The sequence below is a fragment of the Telopea speciosissima genome, chromosome 4 (assembly GCF_018873765.1).
Source record: "Telopea speciosissima isolate NSW1024214 ecotype Mountain lineage chromosome 4, Tspe_v1, whole genome shotgun sequence".
Taxonomy (NCBI): Eukaryota; Viridiplantae; Streptophyta; class Magnoliopsida; order Proteales; family Proteaceae; genus Telopea; species Telopea speciosissima.
In genome coordinates, this window is record NC_057919.1 from 25574097 (window position 1) to 25593467 (window position 19371).

At 37.8% G+C, this 19371-nt stretch overlaps 2 protein-coding genes across 8 annotated transcripts in view; both read right to left on the reverse strand.

Annotated features, from left to right (window-relative positions):
• Positions 1 to 2241: 2241 nt before the first annotated feature.
• LOC122660180 (serine incorporator 3-like) lies at positions 2242 to 8073 on the reverse strand. 3 transcript variants are annotated; one of them, XM_043855379.1, is made up of 7 exons: positions 7988 to 8073; positions 7667 to 7865; positions 5714 to 5953; positions 4744 to 4855; positions 4476 to 4650; positions 2775 to 3020; positions 2242 to 2674 (listed from the first exon to the last, which is right to left on the reverse strand). In XM_043855379.1, the coding sequence occupies exons 2-7, from the start codon at positions 7848 to 7850 to the stop codon at positions 2414 to 2416; spliced, it is 1218 nt and encodes a 405-aa protein (XP_043711314.1). In that variant the 5' UTR covers positions 7851 to 7865; positions 7988 to 8073; the 3' UTR covers positions 2242 to 2413. The 3 variants fall into 3 exon arrangements, with proteins under 3 accessions (XP_043711314.1, XP_043711313.1, XP_043711312.1); XM_043855378.1 differs by having other exon boundaries at positions 2670 to 2703; XM_043855377.1 differs by having other exon boundaries at positions 2670 to 2703; positions 7667 to 7876; positions 7988 to 8061.
• The window catches only part of LOC122660178 (dynamin-related protein 3A-like), a 61976-nt gene continuing 48916 nt past the window's right edge, over positions 6312 to 19371 (reverse strand). The window contains exons 13-21 of one of the 5 annotated variants that reach the window (XM_043855373.1): positions 18842 to 18958; positions 18609 to 18707; positions 17217 to 17259; positions 12187 to 12335; positions 11940 to 12086; positions 11779 to 11831; positions 11440 to 11539; positions 10842 to 11022; positions 6312 to 6321 (exon numbers count right to left, since the gene is read on the reverse strand). In XM_043855373.1, coding sequence (XP_043711308.1) covers positions 10873 to 11022; positions 11440 to 11539; positions 11779 to 11831; positions 11940 to 12086; positions 12187 to 12335; positions 17217 to 17259; positions 18609 to 18707; positions 18842 to 18958 — 858 coding nt within the window. In that variant the 3' untranslated portion in view covers positions 6312 to 6321; positions 10842 to 10872. The other 4 variants (XM_043855374.1, XM_043855372.1, XR_006332642.1 and 1 more) reach the window with 4 other exon arrangements.

A 19371-nucleotide genomic window follows, 5' to 3' on the forward strand; every position in this document is an offset into this window, starting at 1 on the left:
ATTTAACCCCATAGTTGAATAAAGACCTTAGAGGCTTCTTCTCTGTTTGTTTTTTTCCTGGAAGCAGCCCTCATGCTCCTCTTCCAAGTTCCACCTGATGCATTCCCCCTTTAGCCCCTTTTAGAGCTTAGCAAAATTCCACCCATCTTTTCACCTTGAGCTTTGCCACAAAAATGCATTTAGTAGCCTCGGTAGCGGAATCTGGCAAACCGAACATGTCTTTGCTAAGTTGGAACCCTTTCTCGTACAAAAGGTTTTTTTTTTGTTCACCCACCCCCATGTGTCTGGGCGCAGCCTGCGCCCCAACACAGAGAACGTTTGACCATATTTTATTTCACATTTTCTTTGTTACATGTGTTAAAGGTTCAAGTATGTTTTTTTCTTAAAAAAAAATCTAAACATAGCTCTCATGCTTTTTTAAAAAATTCCTATAAATTAGGAGGATATGAAGCACAATGCATATGATGTATTCTGATTTTATTGGGGCCATCATGCATTTTTTTCAGGATACTTTTGCCCTTAGGGGCACTTTTGTCATTTTATCTTTAAAAGGCAAAAAAAAATGAGAAAAAATTCATATTATTTGTGTTAGTGTAAAATATCATGTTTCAAGCCACTGTTTAGTGTTTTCATCCAAGAACAAATGTTTTAAAAAATCAGGTAAACTATTTTTACCATATTTACCATTTTCCCCTCTAAGGGAATTTAAGTCTTTCCATGCTTAAAAATAAAAAATTACAAGAAAATTCTGAGAAAAATATATTATATGTACATATTTATGTTTATAATGTTAGAAATGTAATCCATCTATGTTTTATATATATAGGGAAAATTACTTGTACACCCCATATACTATGGCTCGATTGCTTGTTACCCCCTTATGAACGTCGTTTGTGATCAATGCAGTATAGATGGTGCACATGTAATGCTCTCGCAAACTGACAAACATCGACATGAATTACTCTTTGTCCGGTTTGTGATGCCAAGACAAGCTCGTCTAATGTTGTCGCATGGCCAACGGACGCCGTCAGACTTCTATACGCTGTCAGTATCTATGCCATATTACGATTTTGTTTGGACTTCTTTGAGTTGATTTTTGAGCATGCATCAAGCAAAATCAGAGGAAGGTCCAAGCATGAAGGTTGTAGTATTATGAGTACTTTTTTTCCAACAGCTCAAGTTGCGTGTCAATCAGACCCTGGTAGAGAAAGACATCAAAGTTTTTGGCAACGATGTGCATACAATTTGTTTGAATCAAGTGGTTGGACCAAGGACGCGATTAGGGCTTATTGTTCGCCTATTTGAGGAGTTTTTAGTGCTTGAGTCCCTAATTTCTCATTGCACAAGAAAGGAAAAAAAAAAAAAAAAGAAAAAAAAAAAGAGGTGAGAGTTGCCTCTTGGAGAGAAGAGATTAGACAGAGGTTTTAAGTTATTTGATGATCATTTGATATATGCGTCTCTCAAAGAAGTTCAGTAAGAATTGGATTTCACTGTCTATTGCTGCACAACAATGAATAGTTGAGGGGAATACGTCTATACGTTCTTCTCAATTGTGGTTTCTTCAACAAAGATAACACAACATCTCCCAAACCCAATTGTATATTGTTCTAGAATTGTTGATTGTTGAAATTCTTAGTTTACTGACGTAATGAGGATTGGATTTGTTATTTTTTATTATACTTGTAATCACTAACAAGTGGGTGTTTGAAAGTTTGTTGGATTGTAGCCCTAAGGGTTTTTTGTGGGTGCAAGAACAGTCGTAATAGGGGTCAGTGTTCCTACAACATACTAGCAACTAAAATAATGGTAATGTATTGAGCATTATATGAAGCCTCGATTTGAACATTGCTCCATGGATGTAGGCACTGTTGCTGAACTAAGTAAAAACTTTGTTTTGTGGTTGTGCTTGTTTGTTCCATCGCCAGTGTGCTTGTGATTGATAAAAAGGTCAGCACCAACCAATCTATTCGACTACAAATTGAATGAAGGGCCATAGCAAGAGAGTTTTTTAGGGTCACTGATTCACAACCCCCCCCCCCTCTCTCTCTCTCTCTCTCTCTCTCTCTTCTTAGTGACACATTGAGACTATCAGTAAGAATGACTGGTACTGATTTAGAGAAGCTTTGATACCATTTGACAACAGAAAAACTAGTAAACCAATACCAAAAAGGAAGGGAGAAAGAAGAAAGATTGGGATAGAAACTACTTAGCTTTTCACGGTACGAGTAGCACACACTACCGTGAATGGGTTGGCCCACTTTATTTATAACTTAAAGAGAGTGAAATTACAATATAGGGCATTAAACTAAAGCGCAACTAATAACAAAGACAACTAAACATAATTACAATTTAACCCAACTTATAAAGAAAACATAACATAAAACCCCTAAAGATAATGTTTAACAAAAGTCATTTAGAACTCCCTCTCTGGGAACAGAAGAGGAGCAACTAGAGACCAGATGTACAGAACTGCAGTAGCCCACCCTGTAACAATCCGGACCCACACGGATGGCCACCCCACATCAACAAGCTTTCCACTTTCCCCAACTGAGGTCGACCAACCTGTTAGAAGCATTGCTGAATACATGCTTGCGAGAGAGAAAATGATATGGAAGAAGGCATAAGAGTATGTGACTGGCTTAGCTTCATTCTCCTTCTCATCCCTTTTGTCAGTCTCGTTCAATGGAAGCAAAGGCTTGTCTGCTCATTCACAAGGAGACCAGGATGTGAGGCAAGGGTACAGGAGGAAAAAAATATAACTAAGGCTTTTTAACAATCAATTGAGAACTTTGACCTGATTCTGAAAGGAGAGTTGTAGAAGATCCAGCACGAACAGCAGAGTAGACGACAGAAAGAACTGTAGTGAGAAGTCCCAAGGAAAGTGTCCCTGTTGAGACAGCTTTGGAATGTTTGTGAAGCCCATTGCACTCATAGTCCCTCGGTTCACTGGATAGTGCGCTATAGCAAAGGTATGTGCAATACAGAGATATAACTGAAGCAGGTAATATGCTGCCACCAACCTATCAACAATATCAATGAAACATTTGAGACAGGAAAGCATAGAGGTAACCTATTATGATTCAGCCACATGAAAACATGCATCAGCCAGGATACAAATGCATTACGTGCCAAGTCCAAGTGTCCACATAACTCAATACTTCTAATTAATGATGTGACTACTAGCAAATGGATTGTCAGGTATTCAACTTAAAGCATTTCTGTAATTGAAACACTATATTCTGTAAGATGCTGCATGGCTTCCCTCTCCAACGAAAAAAGGTTAATTTGACTGGACATTGGATGGAGAAAGTTAACATCCAGGTCTAGGTGAATTAATTAAGTTTTAACTGACCTTTTTTGGAAAATCATGTTTTGACTGGTGCCAATAGGAATTTTGGAATTACCTAAAGCAACCGTGTGGCTTCTTCAAGTATTTTCTGATTAAAAGATCTCAATATGGCAGCAAGACAAAAGGAGAAAGCATCATTTGATGCCTCTCTTTGCAATCCCTCTTAATAAATCCATTACTTTGTACTAAACGCCACAACACCCCCCCCCTTCTAGATCCACAAATATCATTCACCAGAGCTCCAAATGAAATCTCTCTCTTTTCAAATAGTGAAGTCATTACTAAGTTTCACAATGTCATTACAAAGATTTACAAGTATCATTCCATAATGGCACAAAGAACCACTATAACAGAATTAAGTCATTGCTTAAAACTTTCTTCTGATCTTGCAAAGGTATACAAAGGAGAGATACTTAACATATAAGAAATTATTTTCCCTCAAGTTCTCAGAAATTTTACCCATTTTTGTTTATTTTTGTTTATCACACGTTATTACTCATTGTTCCACATAATTAAAGATAAAAAGGGGCAGAGGTAAAAAGCAATAGGGAAAAAGGTGGGCATGTGCCCACGCAATATACGACGCAATATACGGCCCCTCACAGTTTCTCCCTCCTCCCTCTTCATTAATGATGTGGGCCCCCTATTGATAAACCGACACCCATTGGCTCTTTTCTCCCTCTTTGGCATATATGATGCCAAGGCTGCATGCCCATCCCTCTCCCAAAGTAATATGTAAACAACATTTTCCTCGATCAATAAATCGAACAATATAACAAAGAACACTCGTTGTTGGTACATATTGTAGTATTATAATTAAGTCAAAATGTTAAATTGCATCAAAACATTATTTCAAACATTTATAACAACTGATAAAAGTGAATTCATCAGGTGATCTAGGTCACCATCATAGAATACATTATGGACAGTTTCATTTTTCGCTAGGTAGCTCATAGAACTATGTTTTCTATGCATGCTGCATCGACATCAAGAAGTACCCATACAAGTATATAAGATAAATGAATCAAATATGAGGCTCTAATCATTTATTCATGTAGTCATCAGAATGCAGGCTATGAGCTTGAAAAAAGGTTGACACCAATCCAAACAACATAAAACCACTTACCGCAGGATGCAGTGCGACAATAGCAAAGACAAACACGAAAATCAGTGTCAAAACTATAAAGAAAGTGTTGAGTTCACAGTCATGTCCAGATGGAGTGAACCAATGAAAGAGCAGCCCTGAGAAGGAGAATGTTGCCACATAACATGCAAGTGAAACAACAAACAATGCGATGTACCTGCATCCATTATGTATGAGGATCAAAATCAAGAAAGAATCAAAAGGTAAAGACGAGATGTTAAAAAAAAAAAATGAAGTAGAGAATACATACCAGAACTGCTCATCCTTTCTAACCCATTTGTCATTCCATCCATGAACAAAATCCAATAAGAGAACAACTTGAACAAGAAGAAACAATCCTGAGCCAAATTTTGATATTGTCTCTGCATTTTATTATTTTAACTGTCAGATCAAGCATAAAGAACCACATTAAGGGGGAAAAAGAATTCTACACAAAAAAAAAGAAGGTTCAAGGCTTATTCTATGTTTTTTGACATGTGCCTCCCTTCCGATGTCTGTGTAACATACTTTTTCGTTTTTAGAGGACTGTGACCCAGACACATGAGCAGAGCAACCCCCCCCCCCCCCTAACTCCGCGGCTCCACCTATCACATATTAATTTTCTACCAACACATTTTATCCTATGGCCATACAGAGCATTTGAACAGGTTAAAAGGATAAGTTCGAGGGAAAAATGGTACACAGTTTAGTTAGCATTCAAATTCCCAAGACACATCCATATAACCTTGTGGTAAATTTCAGGCAGATAGCATTTTTTCATATGGAAGTATAAAGCATTGAGAATTGGTTTAGAAGATAACATTTGGACAAATCGTCTAGTGGATGAAAAACACAACGGCCTAGGGGTTTTGTGAAATATATGGTGGCAATAAAGCTCAGGTGGGACAGGGAATTTGACATATTGCCACCAATCCAAAGGATACAACAGTCAAATCAGCCATATCCTCCCTTCATGTGGTTCAGTTGGGACAAATGTCAAGGAGAAAAGCTTCCTTGTCAGGTCAACCCAAATACAATTCCTGTACATAGATACTTATTAATCATAGATAAGAAACTGAAGGAAAACGGACTCAGTTCCCTTTTTCTCGGGTTTTGGGCATTTCAACTGAACTGAAAGGAGGCTGGTTCCGCCTGAATCTCATTTGCCCAGTTGGCCTGGATTCCAAAACTATGTCAATAATTATCCATTAATCTCAAACCTTAAAAAGTAAACTTCTTACCATAGAAGCTGACGATCCCATTTGGAAGGAAAAACATTAAAATAACCAACAAACACCAGCTAACGATCTTCACCATCCATCCGCCGTGATGCAATTGGTCCCGAGGATCCTTCTGATTCTTGACTCCAATCATTATAATGGCAAAGATGGTGAAAAATAGGAAGCTTCCCAAGCTCACACGCAACACCGCATCTGTTTCAAACCACTCCCTATCAGGAGTTTGGTGGAAATGATTAATCCCTGCACAGAGTCACAGACAATCATTATAAGATTAGTTTCATGAATTATTAACTTGGATATTCAGGATAATTTCTAGTTGTTTAACTAGGTTTGGGCCTGGGAAATGGGATAGTACAATGCCCTACCCAATTGTGCACATACTGATAATATGTGCATAACATTTAACCAAGTACAGATATTTAAGTGGCAGAATAACGGGAAGGAGGAAATTCCAAAAAGTGAAACCTTTTAACTACAGACAAATCTACACTGAGATGCAGATTTGGCATAGAACTGTATAAACATCTAGAAGACTCAAAACTCCGAACAATACATATTGAACCTTTGCTGAACACATGGATTATGCACATTTTTTTTATCCCCAAAATCTCCACTTTGAAACAGATAGAGGTAATTTGCCCATCAAAAGAAATGATGCACACCATACTGGTAACAAAACTTGTGAATGATAATGGTCAATGGATAAGTGGGAAAATGATAACAGATGTGATGCAACGAAATTACAACCTTCTGTCAAGGAAGAAGAAGATAGAATGTCAATACGAAATTGAAACTTTGATCACCATCCAAGCCAATGTCTCCTAATCAAGGAAGAATCCAAAGTTTCTCTTGGGCTAAGAGTACAAAAAGAACTTGGTGTACATCTTCTTGTGTGCAAGAAAAGAGTATGAAAACTTAGGTCTAGGAAAATGGTCTTGAGTATTCAGCTAAAACAAGTCTTCTAGTGACCAAAGTGCACCGAAACCCACTGTAAACACTATCATTGGACTTTCTGAAACACTTATGGCCCAAAATGAAGAAAATTTGAAATTAGTGTAAGGATAAAATTCGCTAAACTTTTGTAAGTCCCCGGAACTGCCTGTATAGAAGAACAATTAGAACATTCCTTACAATCTGTAATTTTCGCATTTTTTCCCCAATTGAACGTGAAAAGATAAAATCTCTCTTCCCCAACCCCCAACTGCAGCAACTTCTTTTGGCAGTTGATTTTCAACAGCGAGAAATTTAATTCAAAGAGCCAATTACTAAGAGTTCCATTAAAAAGCTCCTACTCATCATACCCCACAGTGCACTTTAAATCTCAACCAAAAATACACACTGCTTTTGCTATTGATCACTATTCCCTTTGAATATTTTTACAGAAAGGCCTAGGGAGGAAAAAGAACAGAAAGCCTCAAAGGAAGATCAGACCATAGAAAACTTGTTAACTTGTGAAACCCTGAAATGGTTTATAGCATGAAGCTCGGTTCCAGTCCCGGTAATTTACAACTAACAATTGTCCTGTTTGATAAGTATTCATTTTGGTAACTGCTAATGAGGCCACAGATGCTCGCACTAATACATGGTACCAGCCAAATTTACCATATAATGTTTGGAAGGCTCCAAGCACCTGAATTAATTTCCGTGGCTGATGTTCACATACTCAATGGTAATAATCTTCTTCCATTCAATTAGCATGGTTAACAGAACCTTTTCGCTAGAAGGGAAAAGCTTCTGGCCCTGGAAAGATTGTCAACCCACGAAAGAACAAATAACTTAACAATTTAACGGAATTTCGTTTCAACTTATAACCCACCCCCTAAAACCCTTATTTTCTTTTTCTTTTCTGGCTATTCTCAAACACAGTAAGCTAGTCCCTGTGGTAAGTTGTCTATGAAGGAATTACAGTTCAAGAACAAGTGAACAGAAAAAAGCAAATTTTTAGAGACTCACAAGGAATCTTCTCCATGAGCGGGGCGGCAACCTCTCTAAGAATCCACGAGACAATCAGGGAAAAAGCGAAGAGACCACAATAAGCAAGCCGAGCGGAGCGTCGGCTAATCCCAGACACGACTGATCGGCATGCCTCGCAAGCACATGCTGCGCAGCACGAAGCAAGGCAAGAAGCTGCCCACATCTTCTCAATCACTCACTGCTCATAAACCCAAACCACAATACAAGAAAAACCTCATTAACAGAAACAGAACTCAAAACCCCAAAAACCATAATTCCATTCTCCATAATACAAAGGGGAGGGGGAATGAAGATTACTACCTTGCGATCAGAGAACGAACAGAAGGAAGAAAAGGTCAAGACGTGTGTTCCAGAAAAGAATCGCTGGTGAAGTCTCAAGCCTTCTACATATAATGGGAATAAGGATGGGCTTCGTATGGGCTTCGTATTTCGTGTCCTCCTTTGCATAGCCAGCACTGTTGACTTGATTCCTTTTGGTTAAAAGAAAATTCCTGTTTTTGGTCAGAAGATGCGGAGTAATGAAAATAGGGTTTTCTTCAAATGCCTCGTTTGTCCAAACGTAGAAATGCACCCGAACTTTCACTAATTTCAAATGCATCCCTATATTTCAAACTATGTAACACTTTAATCCATTCTACCAGTCTGGGATGTTTGTTAAAAAATCTCGTATTTTCCATTCTCCCCTAGATAGGATAGAATGACTAAATTGTCCTCACTAAAATAGGGGAATCAAATGGAGGTTTGGAACCTCGGAAAAACACGAGGAAGGCTCACCAGGATCCGGCAATCATAAACCCGAGGTCCCAACTTCTGTATGGCGATTCGTTTGTCGCGCATAGATGTTGCAGCCATGGTTTCAACCATGGCCGCGACCTCCTTCGACCCAACTGTTTTTTAAAAAAATTTTATTGAAGGGTTTTTTTTTTTTTTTTTTTTTTTTTTTTTTTGTTATAACCACACCACATGGTAGTGAGGGCAACTCGGACTGTATTATTCCCATGATATATCATCTTTGGCTTGTAGGACCCACTTGAAGGGAGCTATTGTGCATATCCATGTTTTATGAAATTTATACAATAGGTGATATTGTTCATAGATGAGAAAAATACTGTAATCCAATCTTATTATTCGGGAATTTTTGCAGTATCCATTTTTCTTTGGGAAAATTACATGATTAGCTATTTTTGGGTTTTTATTTACAAAACTGTCCACTCTATGTTTGAGTTAACAAAAATAGACAAAAACAAGTTAAGGTTTACAAAATTGGACAAACTAATGTCTCTCCCTCTCTCACTTATTTTTTTAGATATTTTTACCCCTGCCATTGCCTTCTTGCCCAGGCATCCTGGGTAATCACAGGGAAGGGAAGGGAGGGGTGGGTTTGGATAGCAGAGAATGGCGGTGGCAGGGATAGGGGTGGGTTGCAGGGAACGGAAGATGCCTAGACGAGAAGACAATGGCAGGGGTAAAAATGTCTAAAAAAGTAATTTTGGGAGGGAGAGGCACTATTTTGTCCAGTTTTGTAAACCTTAACTTGTTTTTGTCTATTTTTGTTAACTCAAACATAGAGTGGACAGTTTTGTAAATGAAAACCAAAAAATAGCTAATCATGTAATGTTCCCTTTTTCTTTTTTGCTTCTTTATCGTATTTGATAAACATATATTTCAGATATTAAATTTATAGGTCAGTTATCAATGTAGCAGCAATGGAAGGTGATGTTTCCAAAAATCGTAAGATAAATATATGATTCATCCATTTTTATGAATTTTCTTTTTTTAATCTAAACCATTCTTCATGAGCAAAGTTGGTAGAGTTTATAGTAATATCTAAAGTAAAGTACTAGTGCACATGGATGGCCATACATGGGATGTGTATCAATGCAAAAGGGGTAATTTGATTGAATTAGACTCTGAATTGGACATGTGGCTAATCTAGACCCTGTCCTTTCTATCCAATGGTCAGAATGAACATGTCATTTGCCCACGTGATGGAATAAATGCCTTGTGATATTTGAAAAAATAAGTTCCTTGTGACAATAATAATTCACCTAAATTTATTTTACTTTTCACATCCAAAGAATTTAATTGCAAGTGAAGTAAAATTTAATAACCAAATTTGGTATTTTTTAAGTTAGTTACACCTTAATGTGAAGTAAAGAGTAATAAAATTGCCATTTTTGCATTGATTTGATTTCACTTCTCTTACAACCAAAAACAAGGCCTTTTATTTATTTATTTTTTTATTTTGTATTTGAAAATTATTATCCCAATAAATATTCCAATGAACACGCTGGCTTAGACACATACAGCAAAGGGCCCTGTATCTGAATGCACTAGATGGTGGAAGAGTCATATTGTTCATGGTAGAGGAGATAAAAGGAAAAAGGTAGACAAAAACAGGATTTGTGTAGCCAACCCCAGTTGGGCTAAGCATTAGTTGAATAGATTTGTATTGAATATCATTTTACACCAAGACTTTTCATTAAAAAATTAAAAGAAAAGGAAAAAGATTACACCAAATCAAGTGTTTCAATTACTCCACTTAGTGATTGTTGGGTCAAAATTTCTTCCCAAATTCATGCTTCCAAGAAGGTAAGAATAAGGAGAACCTCAAACTAGTTTACCAAAAAAATTAAAAAAGAAGAATCTCAAAGTATATTGGAATTTTACATTAAGCCATGTCATCCAACAACATGGACCACACTAATAGTGAAGAGGAATTCCATTTCTTGAATGGACACATGCCTGACAAATGCAAAAAATACTGTAGGTATGATCATCATTTTTATGGCCTGAAGATGTCAGCAACTAACAAGCCCGAATCTGCTACTTTCAACACTAGACTTCAAATCTTACAGAGTTACAGTTGTATTGCTTTTTTCTTGTTTTGGTGAATGCCACCATTACTAGCTTAAATGAGTAACCAAAAAACTAATGTGGCTTATTGGAAAAGAATATAAAAATCAGAAGAAAAAACCTGTATAGATGAAAGATGTATAGAACAATGCACTAATATACAACCTGGCATCAGGCAGTCTTATGGCCTAAATGCTCCTCTGTTTATCTGTAGGATATCCAACTTCCAACCCCACAACTCAAATGGTGGTATCCACTGTTCGGGTCATGAAACAATGACTGTTCCCCCAAAAAACACTGACCTTGCAAGATTTGATATCCTTGAAATATCACGTGTAAGAAAAATTGACATCACCATTGGATGTAGAGTGGAAAGAGGAGGAAAGCCCTGGAATCTTTGGCAAACCGGTGGCAATATCAGTGCCTGGGCTCGAATTTGAACTTCGAGATGCCACATCAGATTCAACTTCTTCCAGCATCTGGAACAGTCAACATGAAAAATCACTTTATGAAAGTATTGAGAGCGATGTAGTAAAGAACATGGCGGTAGTAGCTCAAAATGATCATTATATTATGAAATCTACTTGGGCAGCCCAACTGCATGACAACATTTAACACATCATTCAAGGACACCACCAGCATCTTGGCCAAAATCGATCCAATCTAGTTGACCATGATCATTGTCTTCTCTGATCGCCCAAAAGAATTTTGTAGATTTGACGGGTGGGACCATTCATTCATTTGAAATCATGGCATAAGAAGTCGTGGAAGGACCCCTCATTGGGTTATACAGTTTTTTTTTGGTAAGAATTGGGTTATACAGTTCACCATTATGACATGATGGACCATCTCTATGGACTTATTGATGATTTTCTAAAATTATTTTATGTACTAACCTGAAGAGCTTGTTGCAGAACCTGGAATATTTCTCGAGTGCGTTTTCTTTTAACTACAACTTCTTCATGTTCCCGAAGCATCTCTTCGAAGAGGTTCTCTCTGCATGCATAAAAAAATACATAAAATATGGTCAAGATGTGAGGCTCTGTTTCAGTAGACATTGTCTGTCATACAGAGAGTGTAAATATTTTTTGTTTTTCTCACCCTATGCAATCTGTGTTCGTACTACACATGCAGTCCAGCCATTTAATTGGTCAGAAGCCCATTGGAGTGAACCCCAAAATCATACAAACTAACAAAATGAACATAATGGGAATGAAGCCATATATATGACATACCTATAGAGTTTTTGTATGAAAGTACAAAGAAGGCCCCTCTTTGTATTGTTGACCTAAGGAACATAAAAATCCCAAAAATGGACATTAGTGCCTCTAGTAATAAAAATGTAGTACTATTCTTTCTTTTTTTTTTTTGGGGGGGGGGGGGGGGAGAAGGTTACCAGAAAATGCATTATTGCTTTTGGAACATAGTCTTCAATGTTCTTCCTGACGATGTCATAGTATGACCTCAAAAGCAATTTAGTAACCACTATTTCAACTGCTTCTTCTTCTGACTGAGTTTCTAAGGGTCTTAAGATGGCTGGTGGCTGAAATGATAGTAGCAAAGGAATAGCCTTGTGTCTGTGATAGCAAAGAAGACCACAGGTACAATAAGACGTAAACAAGGTCAATAGACAACATTATTACCTCTCTCAATTGGATCATAGTAGGTACATGTTCAACATCATGAAAGGATTCACTAAAAGGTTTGCTTGCTACACTTTCTCCAGAAGGCATTCTAGATATGGTGCCTCCAATTATTGAAGAAATGCCCCAAGCCCTTCCACTCGTATTGCCTGTTAAAATGTGAAGTAACTAGTAGTTATGAATAAAGCTCCAAAATATTTCTCTTTTCAAACATCACTCATCAGGAAATTCATTAAGAACTTGACAAGCTGACAAGGCATTAATGAAGACATTCACTACTATATCTTCTGAGTTCTATAATAGAAAATACTAGTGTCAAGACATAGGGTGGAGGGAAGTATGTGATACACATCTAATGAACTTTGTACAGTCCTACCAAGACCTTATAGAAAATTCCAATTTGTTTTCAAAATTTGGAATTTTGAAACATAAACACACACAAAAAGAAAACCATAATCACTGTGTTTTTTCCTCCTTGGTTTCAATGTAGAGTGTATATATATATATATACTGATCTCATTTCAAGTGAAGAATCTCCCTCGTATGGGCTTCTCCCAAGGAGAAACTTAAGATCAACAATGATAATCCCTAGCCCTATGAACTCCAACAAGCAACCAATGGATTCGGCAGCCTAACAACTAATAAAAAGATGCTTAAATTGGATCGGGTAGAAGAGTAAAGCTCAGAAAAGGTTACAGATTTGGTTCTTAGTGCAGACAGGGGGTCCTAGGGTAAGGACACAAGCCCCCAAATCTCAGTCCAAAATTCCAAATCAATTAAGTTCTATAAAACTTGGGAGTCAGAAAATTGGGACTGTTTTCACCATAGAACAGAGTAAACCAGGAAATGATAAACACGGAATAAATATAGTTATATACATAAAGGGGGCCTGAAAGAGACTAACAGAAGGAAAGGGAGGAGAATAAAAGTAGCAGAAGATAGGTTCACTCTCGTACAACAAGCGTACCCAAAAATAAAAGGGCTACCAGTAAGTGAAGAGAGTAACAGGAGATAACAGAGAAGAAGGAAGAAACAAAGAAAGAAAAGATGTCGTACCTGGGAATAGGAAGGGAGAGGGAGTAATGTAGGACAGATTTTAAAGACTCAAAATAATCCCAGAACAGGATCTTAAACCAGGGATAATAGGTCACACTTATGGGATACTCAGGTTGTAATAAGGCTGTGGGATTATGGGTATGAAACAGAATAAGAGAAGACCAGAATATTAGCAACTTAAGGGTTTGGACAGAACAGGGGAATAAGGATATAGGTCTGAAATAAGGTAAAGATTAATAACAGAGGTTTATATGTAATCAGCAGGTTAGAACACTCTTACCGATTTCATAAACAGGGGGAAAAACTTGCAGAACAAATCGATTTCAGGGCAGGTTGGGGGAAAGGTAATATCAGCAGATCCACTGGTCCAATGGACCTGAGACTTGGATCGAGTGGCCTTCTCCCAGGGACTGAAACTCGATTAGGAGATGGAAGGAAGTTGATGATGGGATTTGGCTGGGGGTTGAGGTGATGAAATAAGAAAGTAAGGGACAAAATTAGAAACTTACCAGGGTTGAGGTCTGAACTTGCGACACAGAGGATCGAATGTTGAAAACAACCTTCTAACAGCTTTAGAGTGGTGTAGGGATGAAGAACACAATAGATATCAGTCTCCCAGGCTTCCCACCGCAAGGAGTCGACTGGATCGAACACCAGCCTCTTGCACCTTAGATCAAACACTAAGGAAACTCCATGGGGAGCAAGCAAGCATGCAAACAGCAGCAATATGTTAAAGCAGATATCGTGGGCTCTCTTGTGCCCCCTTGGGTTGCATTATAGAATAATAAAAGGAGCAGCTGGGGTCCAAAATTAGAAGGTTCCTAAAATAGGAAGTTTCCAATTGATCCCCCTTTGCTTGGAGTACAAGGCACAATCAGTTTCTAAACTGAGAACTAACTGTTGACAATTACTAACAATAAAGTAAAAAGTAAAAGTAACTAATATCAGATAGACTTACTGGACTAGACCACTACTTAAATTGAACCAACCGGTCCATAGGACATAAAAAAAGGGTGTACCCAGTGCACAATGAGGCTCCCGCCACAACGAAGTCTGGGGAGGGTCATAATGTACGCAGCCTTAGCCCCACTTCACAGAGAGGCTGTTTCCAGAGACTCGAACCCGTGACCACTTGGTATAAGACAACCCAAACAACCCAAGACAAAATCGTGGCTGCTAGGCAGCAACCTCCTTCTTCTTCTTTCTTGAATACACCTTCAGATCTGCATCAGGGAGTAGAGAAAATGAAGAACACACAACCAGCCAACACGCCACGCAACCCTCCACTATGCTCAAATTTGTATTCATTCTATTCTGTCTTTGATGCAGACAGAACCTTTGGCAAGCAATATACTAGCCGCAAGCTTCAAAAAGAGGGCCGGTTCACTTCATCAATTGGTGGACCAACCCCAGGGGCCATAGGGCCAACCAACCTAGCTGGGCCAGCCCACATGGGCTGGGAGTTTTGGGTCTCTCAAACCCAAATTGTGGAGGCAATTTTGTCTTTCATCTTCATGTTTTCTAGCTGGCTGATGGAGATGTTTAAAGAGTGGGGTCCACAAGTCATATAGCTCAGCTAGTACTCTTGAAGACCCTAAAAGACTGAAGACATGACTTAGTTTCCTTTTTGTACTAGTTCCTAATTCCTAGTTACTTTCTATTTTATGTTTACTTGAGGGCCAAGACATTGCTGCCTATATATGTAAGAGCTCTTAGGAGCCTCCCCACAATTTGTGTTGATGAATGAAAATTGCTTTTATGCGACTAGAGTCCTGGTGAGAAGATGAGAGGCTGAGAGAGCCGACCCTATCCCCCTTTCTATTTCTATTTTCTATCTTCTTCTTCCAATCGATCTCTAGTATTGGTGCTATTGTGAGACTGCAATGCCACTACATCTAGGAGACCTGAATCAACTCTTGAGACTTACTGCTGCTTCACACTGCCGATAGAAAACTGTTGCTCCCGTGGTTCAAGTTCTCTGTCCCAAGTTCTGCTGCAACTTCAGGCTACGATAACTCCACAACCAACCATGAGAGTTGACTGATTTTGGGGGCACAAAACCACCTCAGCATCCTCTCCACTCGTCTCAAATTGGGAACCATTCCTGCTGCTGGTTTGTAAGTTGCAGACTTCTTTCCATTTTCAGTCTTGACCTTCTAATTCTGTACTCAGCCCTTATCTTCTAATCGGGCTATCAGGATTAGATCCAATTTGGAGGGGTATTCTGCCTTGTTTAGACCCACACTTGACCTGAGTTTAAGGTCCATCACTTGACTGAACATCGAGGTTCTGCTACACCTTCTAATTCTGAGTTTTAGCCTTGACTGGGTCTGCAGTTTGGGAATTAGTTGTTGCTTGAATTTCATTGTATTGTGGGTATTATTGGGGTTAGTTTACTTTGTAAATTAGCCTTACATTAGTCTTCCATCATATTACATTGTCAATACAAAGAAAGGCTTAACATAGTAATGGAAACTAACCCAAAATAAGAAACTAACAAAACTAGGCAATATCCCAAATAAAGAAACTATCGAAAAATTCGTACGTACCCATCCAAATAAAATAAAATAAACTGAAAGATTTCATCTTATGTATTTGGACCACCGGGTTGGGTCGGGTGCGTCTGGGCTTAGGTCTCCAAAGAGGGTCATTCCGGTCCAGCCAGGCTAAGGCAACTGTATCAAGGATACAAAGGTCCAGAAGTGGCATGAAAAGCCAGAGAAGCAATATAATTCAAAGTCTATATGCTGAAAAACTTGTAAGAATTGAAGTTGACCAACAAGGCAAGGGTTCTAGAAGATACAACTCTGATAGTAATCAGCTACATCATCAGAATCGACATGTTTCAGTCATCTAGGACAGCTCCAAAATGCCTTCCCCCTCCCATCACTTCCTAGAGTCATATCCTATCTGAACATACTCCATTTCATTTCTCAGCACTTTGAACCACATTCTTTTTCAACCTTGCCACACTATTTTAGAGCAACTTATCTAGACAACTACATGATACTAAGTATAACAGTTAGTTCTTTGACCAATAGCTCCTTGGGGAAAAATTTCCATGCATGATCTACTCCAATTACCCAGTTCCAATCATAGTTGTCATGGCGTCGCCATATCGACGCCCTGGCGTCATATCACTGGAGAAGTGGGCATATCGACCACCGATATGGATGATGTAAGAATATCGACCGATATGGCCTCCATGTCGTCGCCATGGCGCCGCCATGGACGCCATACCACGACATATGGCCATATCGGGCGACATGGTTGTTTCAAATTATAAAACTTAATTTTTTAACAATAATTTTTTTTAACCATTTTTTATTTTAATGCTTTTTCCTTAAACATAAAAAAAGTAAAAAAAACATCAAACAGAAAACACTAATACACTATTGACTAATACACAATCACATATTCACATCAGCAAATTTTTTTTTTATTTAGATGGGTTGTTTATTAGCTTTATTCACTCAATATAAATTACGTTCTTGTAATTGTTTTTTTGTTTTGTTACTTTTGTAGTCACTTTCATATGAATCATATCTCAACTCTCATGATTTTTCAACTTTATTATCAGCAAGACTATTGGTATCAATTATTTGATAATCGATGATTTCATACACTAATGGATATTACACTTTCATGAATTAAACCATAGTAGATTAGTAGTACACTTTCATGTTAATTTTTTATGTTATAGGGTATATATTATAGCATACTAAATGACATTAAAAATAGATAAAATAAAAAATAAAACATGGTCGATATGATTGCGGGCGACATGTCGATATATCGACATGACACCCCTCCACCAACTTGGATCGCCGTGACGACGTGACAACTATGGTTCCAATCATATAATATATTAATATGACTAATTGATATTAAGGACCATTTCTGATAAGTTGCTTGAAATCGACATACAAGGAATAACCGAACAAATCAGAGCAGATGAGAGAACAAAAACTCACCAGCTGATATTGGTTTGTCATTATTTAATTGAGGTCGAATTCCCTGTCACAGGCCAACAATAAGCAATTGTAAGAAGCATAGCTTAGGTTTCAGAAGAAAATAATACTAGAGCAAATTCAAAGTACAATGAAATTGAAGGACTACTAAATGCAAACAGATGCACTCAAGCCTTTCTGTGCTCCCCCACGTCCCCGGTACATCAAGCTGTTTTCCAAGCATGTTAATTCAACATATGGCTAAACTTCTACCAATTAACAATCAAGGAAAAAGAAGTGAGATCATTAAGATACCACTAGGTATCCGCAACATTGATCTTTGCCTTTGTTACTCTTTTCCTTTCTTTCTTTTTTTTTTTATTTCTTTGGGGGAGGGGGGGGAGTACCAGCACTTTGGGAAACATTAACCCCAGATGAAGAAACCAAACTAATAACAGTAAACTCAGGCAATATCCTCTTTCAAGCATCAAATTACTACAGACCTAGGACATGTTGGGGTAAGCTTTTGGGGCTTCTGCTTTTGGAAGCCCAGAAGCCAGCTTATGGAATTTAAAAAGATGGATCCAACGAAATCATTCCATTTGGAATATTTACCGCCTGAAGCACAAGAAACCCCAGCAAGATTATTTCATTTAGAGTATTTACCACCAGAAGCACCAGAAACCAAGGAGCCAGGGGGTGTGTTTTCTCAACCTTCTCAGACTTCCGTGGTAAAGATTCCAAACGAACTAATTTTGTTGGACGCGTGCTTTTGAACCTGCATAAGCCTGAGAACCTGGATTCTAGAGCCACCCAGAAGCTTACCATGAATCTAGAATCCTTTGGAAATTGCGCATTTCACATTATAAGGTTTAAAACGAGCTTAGGAGTTCCAGGCTCTGAAGATTGTCAGAAGAAAAGCAAATGGAGTAGTTTACTTGTTTGCTTCCTTTTCCATTCAACAATAATTAAACTTTGTAGTCTTCAAAATCTTGAGAGTGGATTTATCCCATCATCCAAACAAGGGCTTACTAGGACATCTATTGTTCATGTTTATAAAGGCATATCTGGTATCCCATCATCCAAGACATTGAGTAGTGCATGCTATCCTATGGTCTTTATGAGCTCTCTCATTGTAGATTATAGGGGTGGTGATTTGGTTTAGGTTTGGCTTTGTTTTACTTTTTGCACATCTATGTTTTCTTCCTTGCTTATTGATTCTATTTTCTTATTCCTTTTAACAAAGTTTCCTTTTGTTTCGGACCACACACATATTTATATGTTCACCTTGCCAACAAAACAAACAGAAAAATAGAAAGTACAAGAATCTCCGATTTGTCAAAATTATTTAAAAGGACCTTAAGTTTTAGGTAAAACGCAGAACCACATAAGATAAAAGAGGGTTTGAAAATATGCCTGTTCTGCAGAAACTCCATTTGTAACAGATTTAGCAAAAATTGCTCGAGATTTCTGGCCCTTCACTGACCCAGTTGACTTTTCCATATCCATACCATCCTAAATCATGTCAAAAGGGAAGGGGGATGGAAAATCCTTTCAGTGAAAGAGATGAAAAACCCTCCTTGAAAATTCAGTGTAATTTCAGCTATCACATAAATACTAGTGATCGTCATTCAAAACCATCCTTGTACCTTTGTCTTTACTGAAGGGGTTACAGATACCTTTGATGATCTCAGCTGCTGTATTGCAAGCTCCACAGCTTTGCTTCCACCAATAAAATTTGGATGTGATGTGTTCATATAGTCCATCTGAATGATAAATGAAGTTGATTGATTAGTGCTATGTATAAACAATGCTTGCATAAAAATCAAAATGTTCCAACAAATATCTTCTTATTATTGATGTAGTAGTAATTAATACAAAGTTCCAGCAACAATCTTGACCCAAAACAAAGGGGAAAAAATAAAGATTACCACTAAGACTGAGCTCAAACATTTTTTTTTTAATAAAGTAAGTTGATTTAGAGTAACAAAAGAGTAGTATCCAATCCAGAACATAACCAAAGAACTTTGGAAAATTACAAAGATTTAAATAATTCATCTCAGAGATAGATCCTGAGAATCAATGAACTTGAAGATTTTCCATTGGAACTATGAATGGGAGAAGCATAAAGAGTAAAGCAGGTAAAGTTCTAATAATATTAAATGTGCTTTCTTCAGCA

What these genes read in the sequence shown, in the direction of transcription:
- LOC122660180 (XM_043855379.1), bottom strand. Translation starts at nt 7,850, where the DNA reads ATGTGGGCAGCTTCTTGCCTTGCTTCGTGCTGCGCAGCATGTGCTTGC. An exon ending in GCTCATGGAGAAGATTCCTT is followed by an intron (nt 5,954 to 7,666) that starts GTGAGTCTCTAA and finishes GACTCTGTGCAG; the next exon opens with GGATTAATCATTTCCACCAA. An exon ending in TGGGATCGTCAGCTTCTATG is followed by an intron (nt 4,856 to 5,713) that starts GTAAGAAGTTTA and finishes AATAAAATGCAG; the next exon opens with AGACAATATCAAAATTTGGC.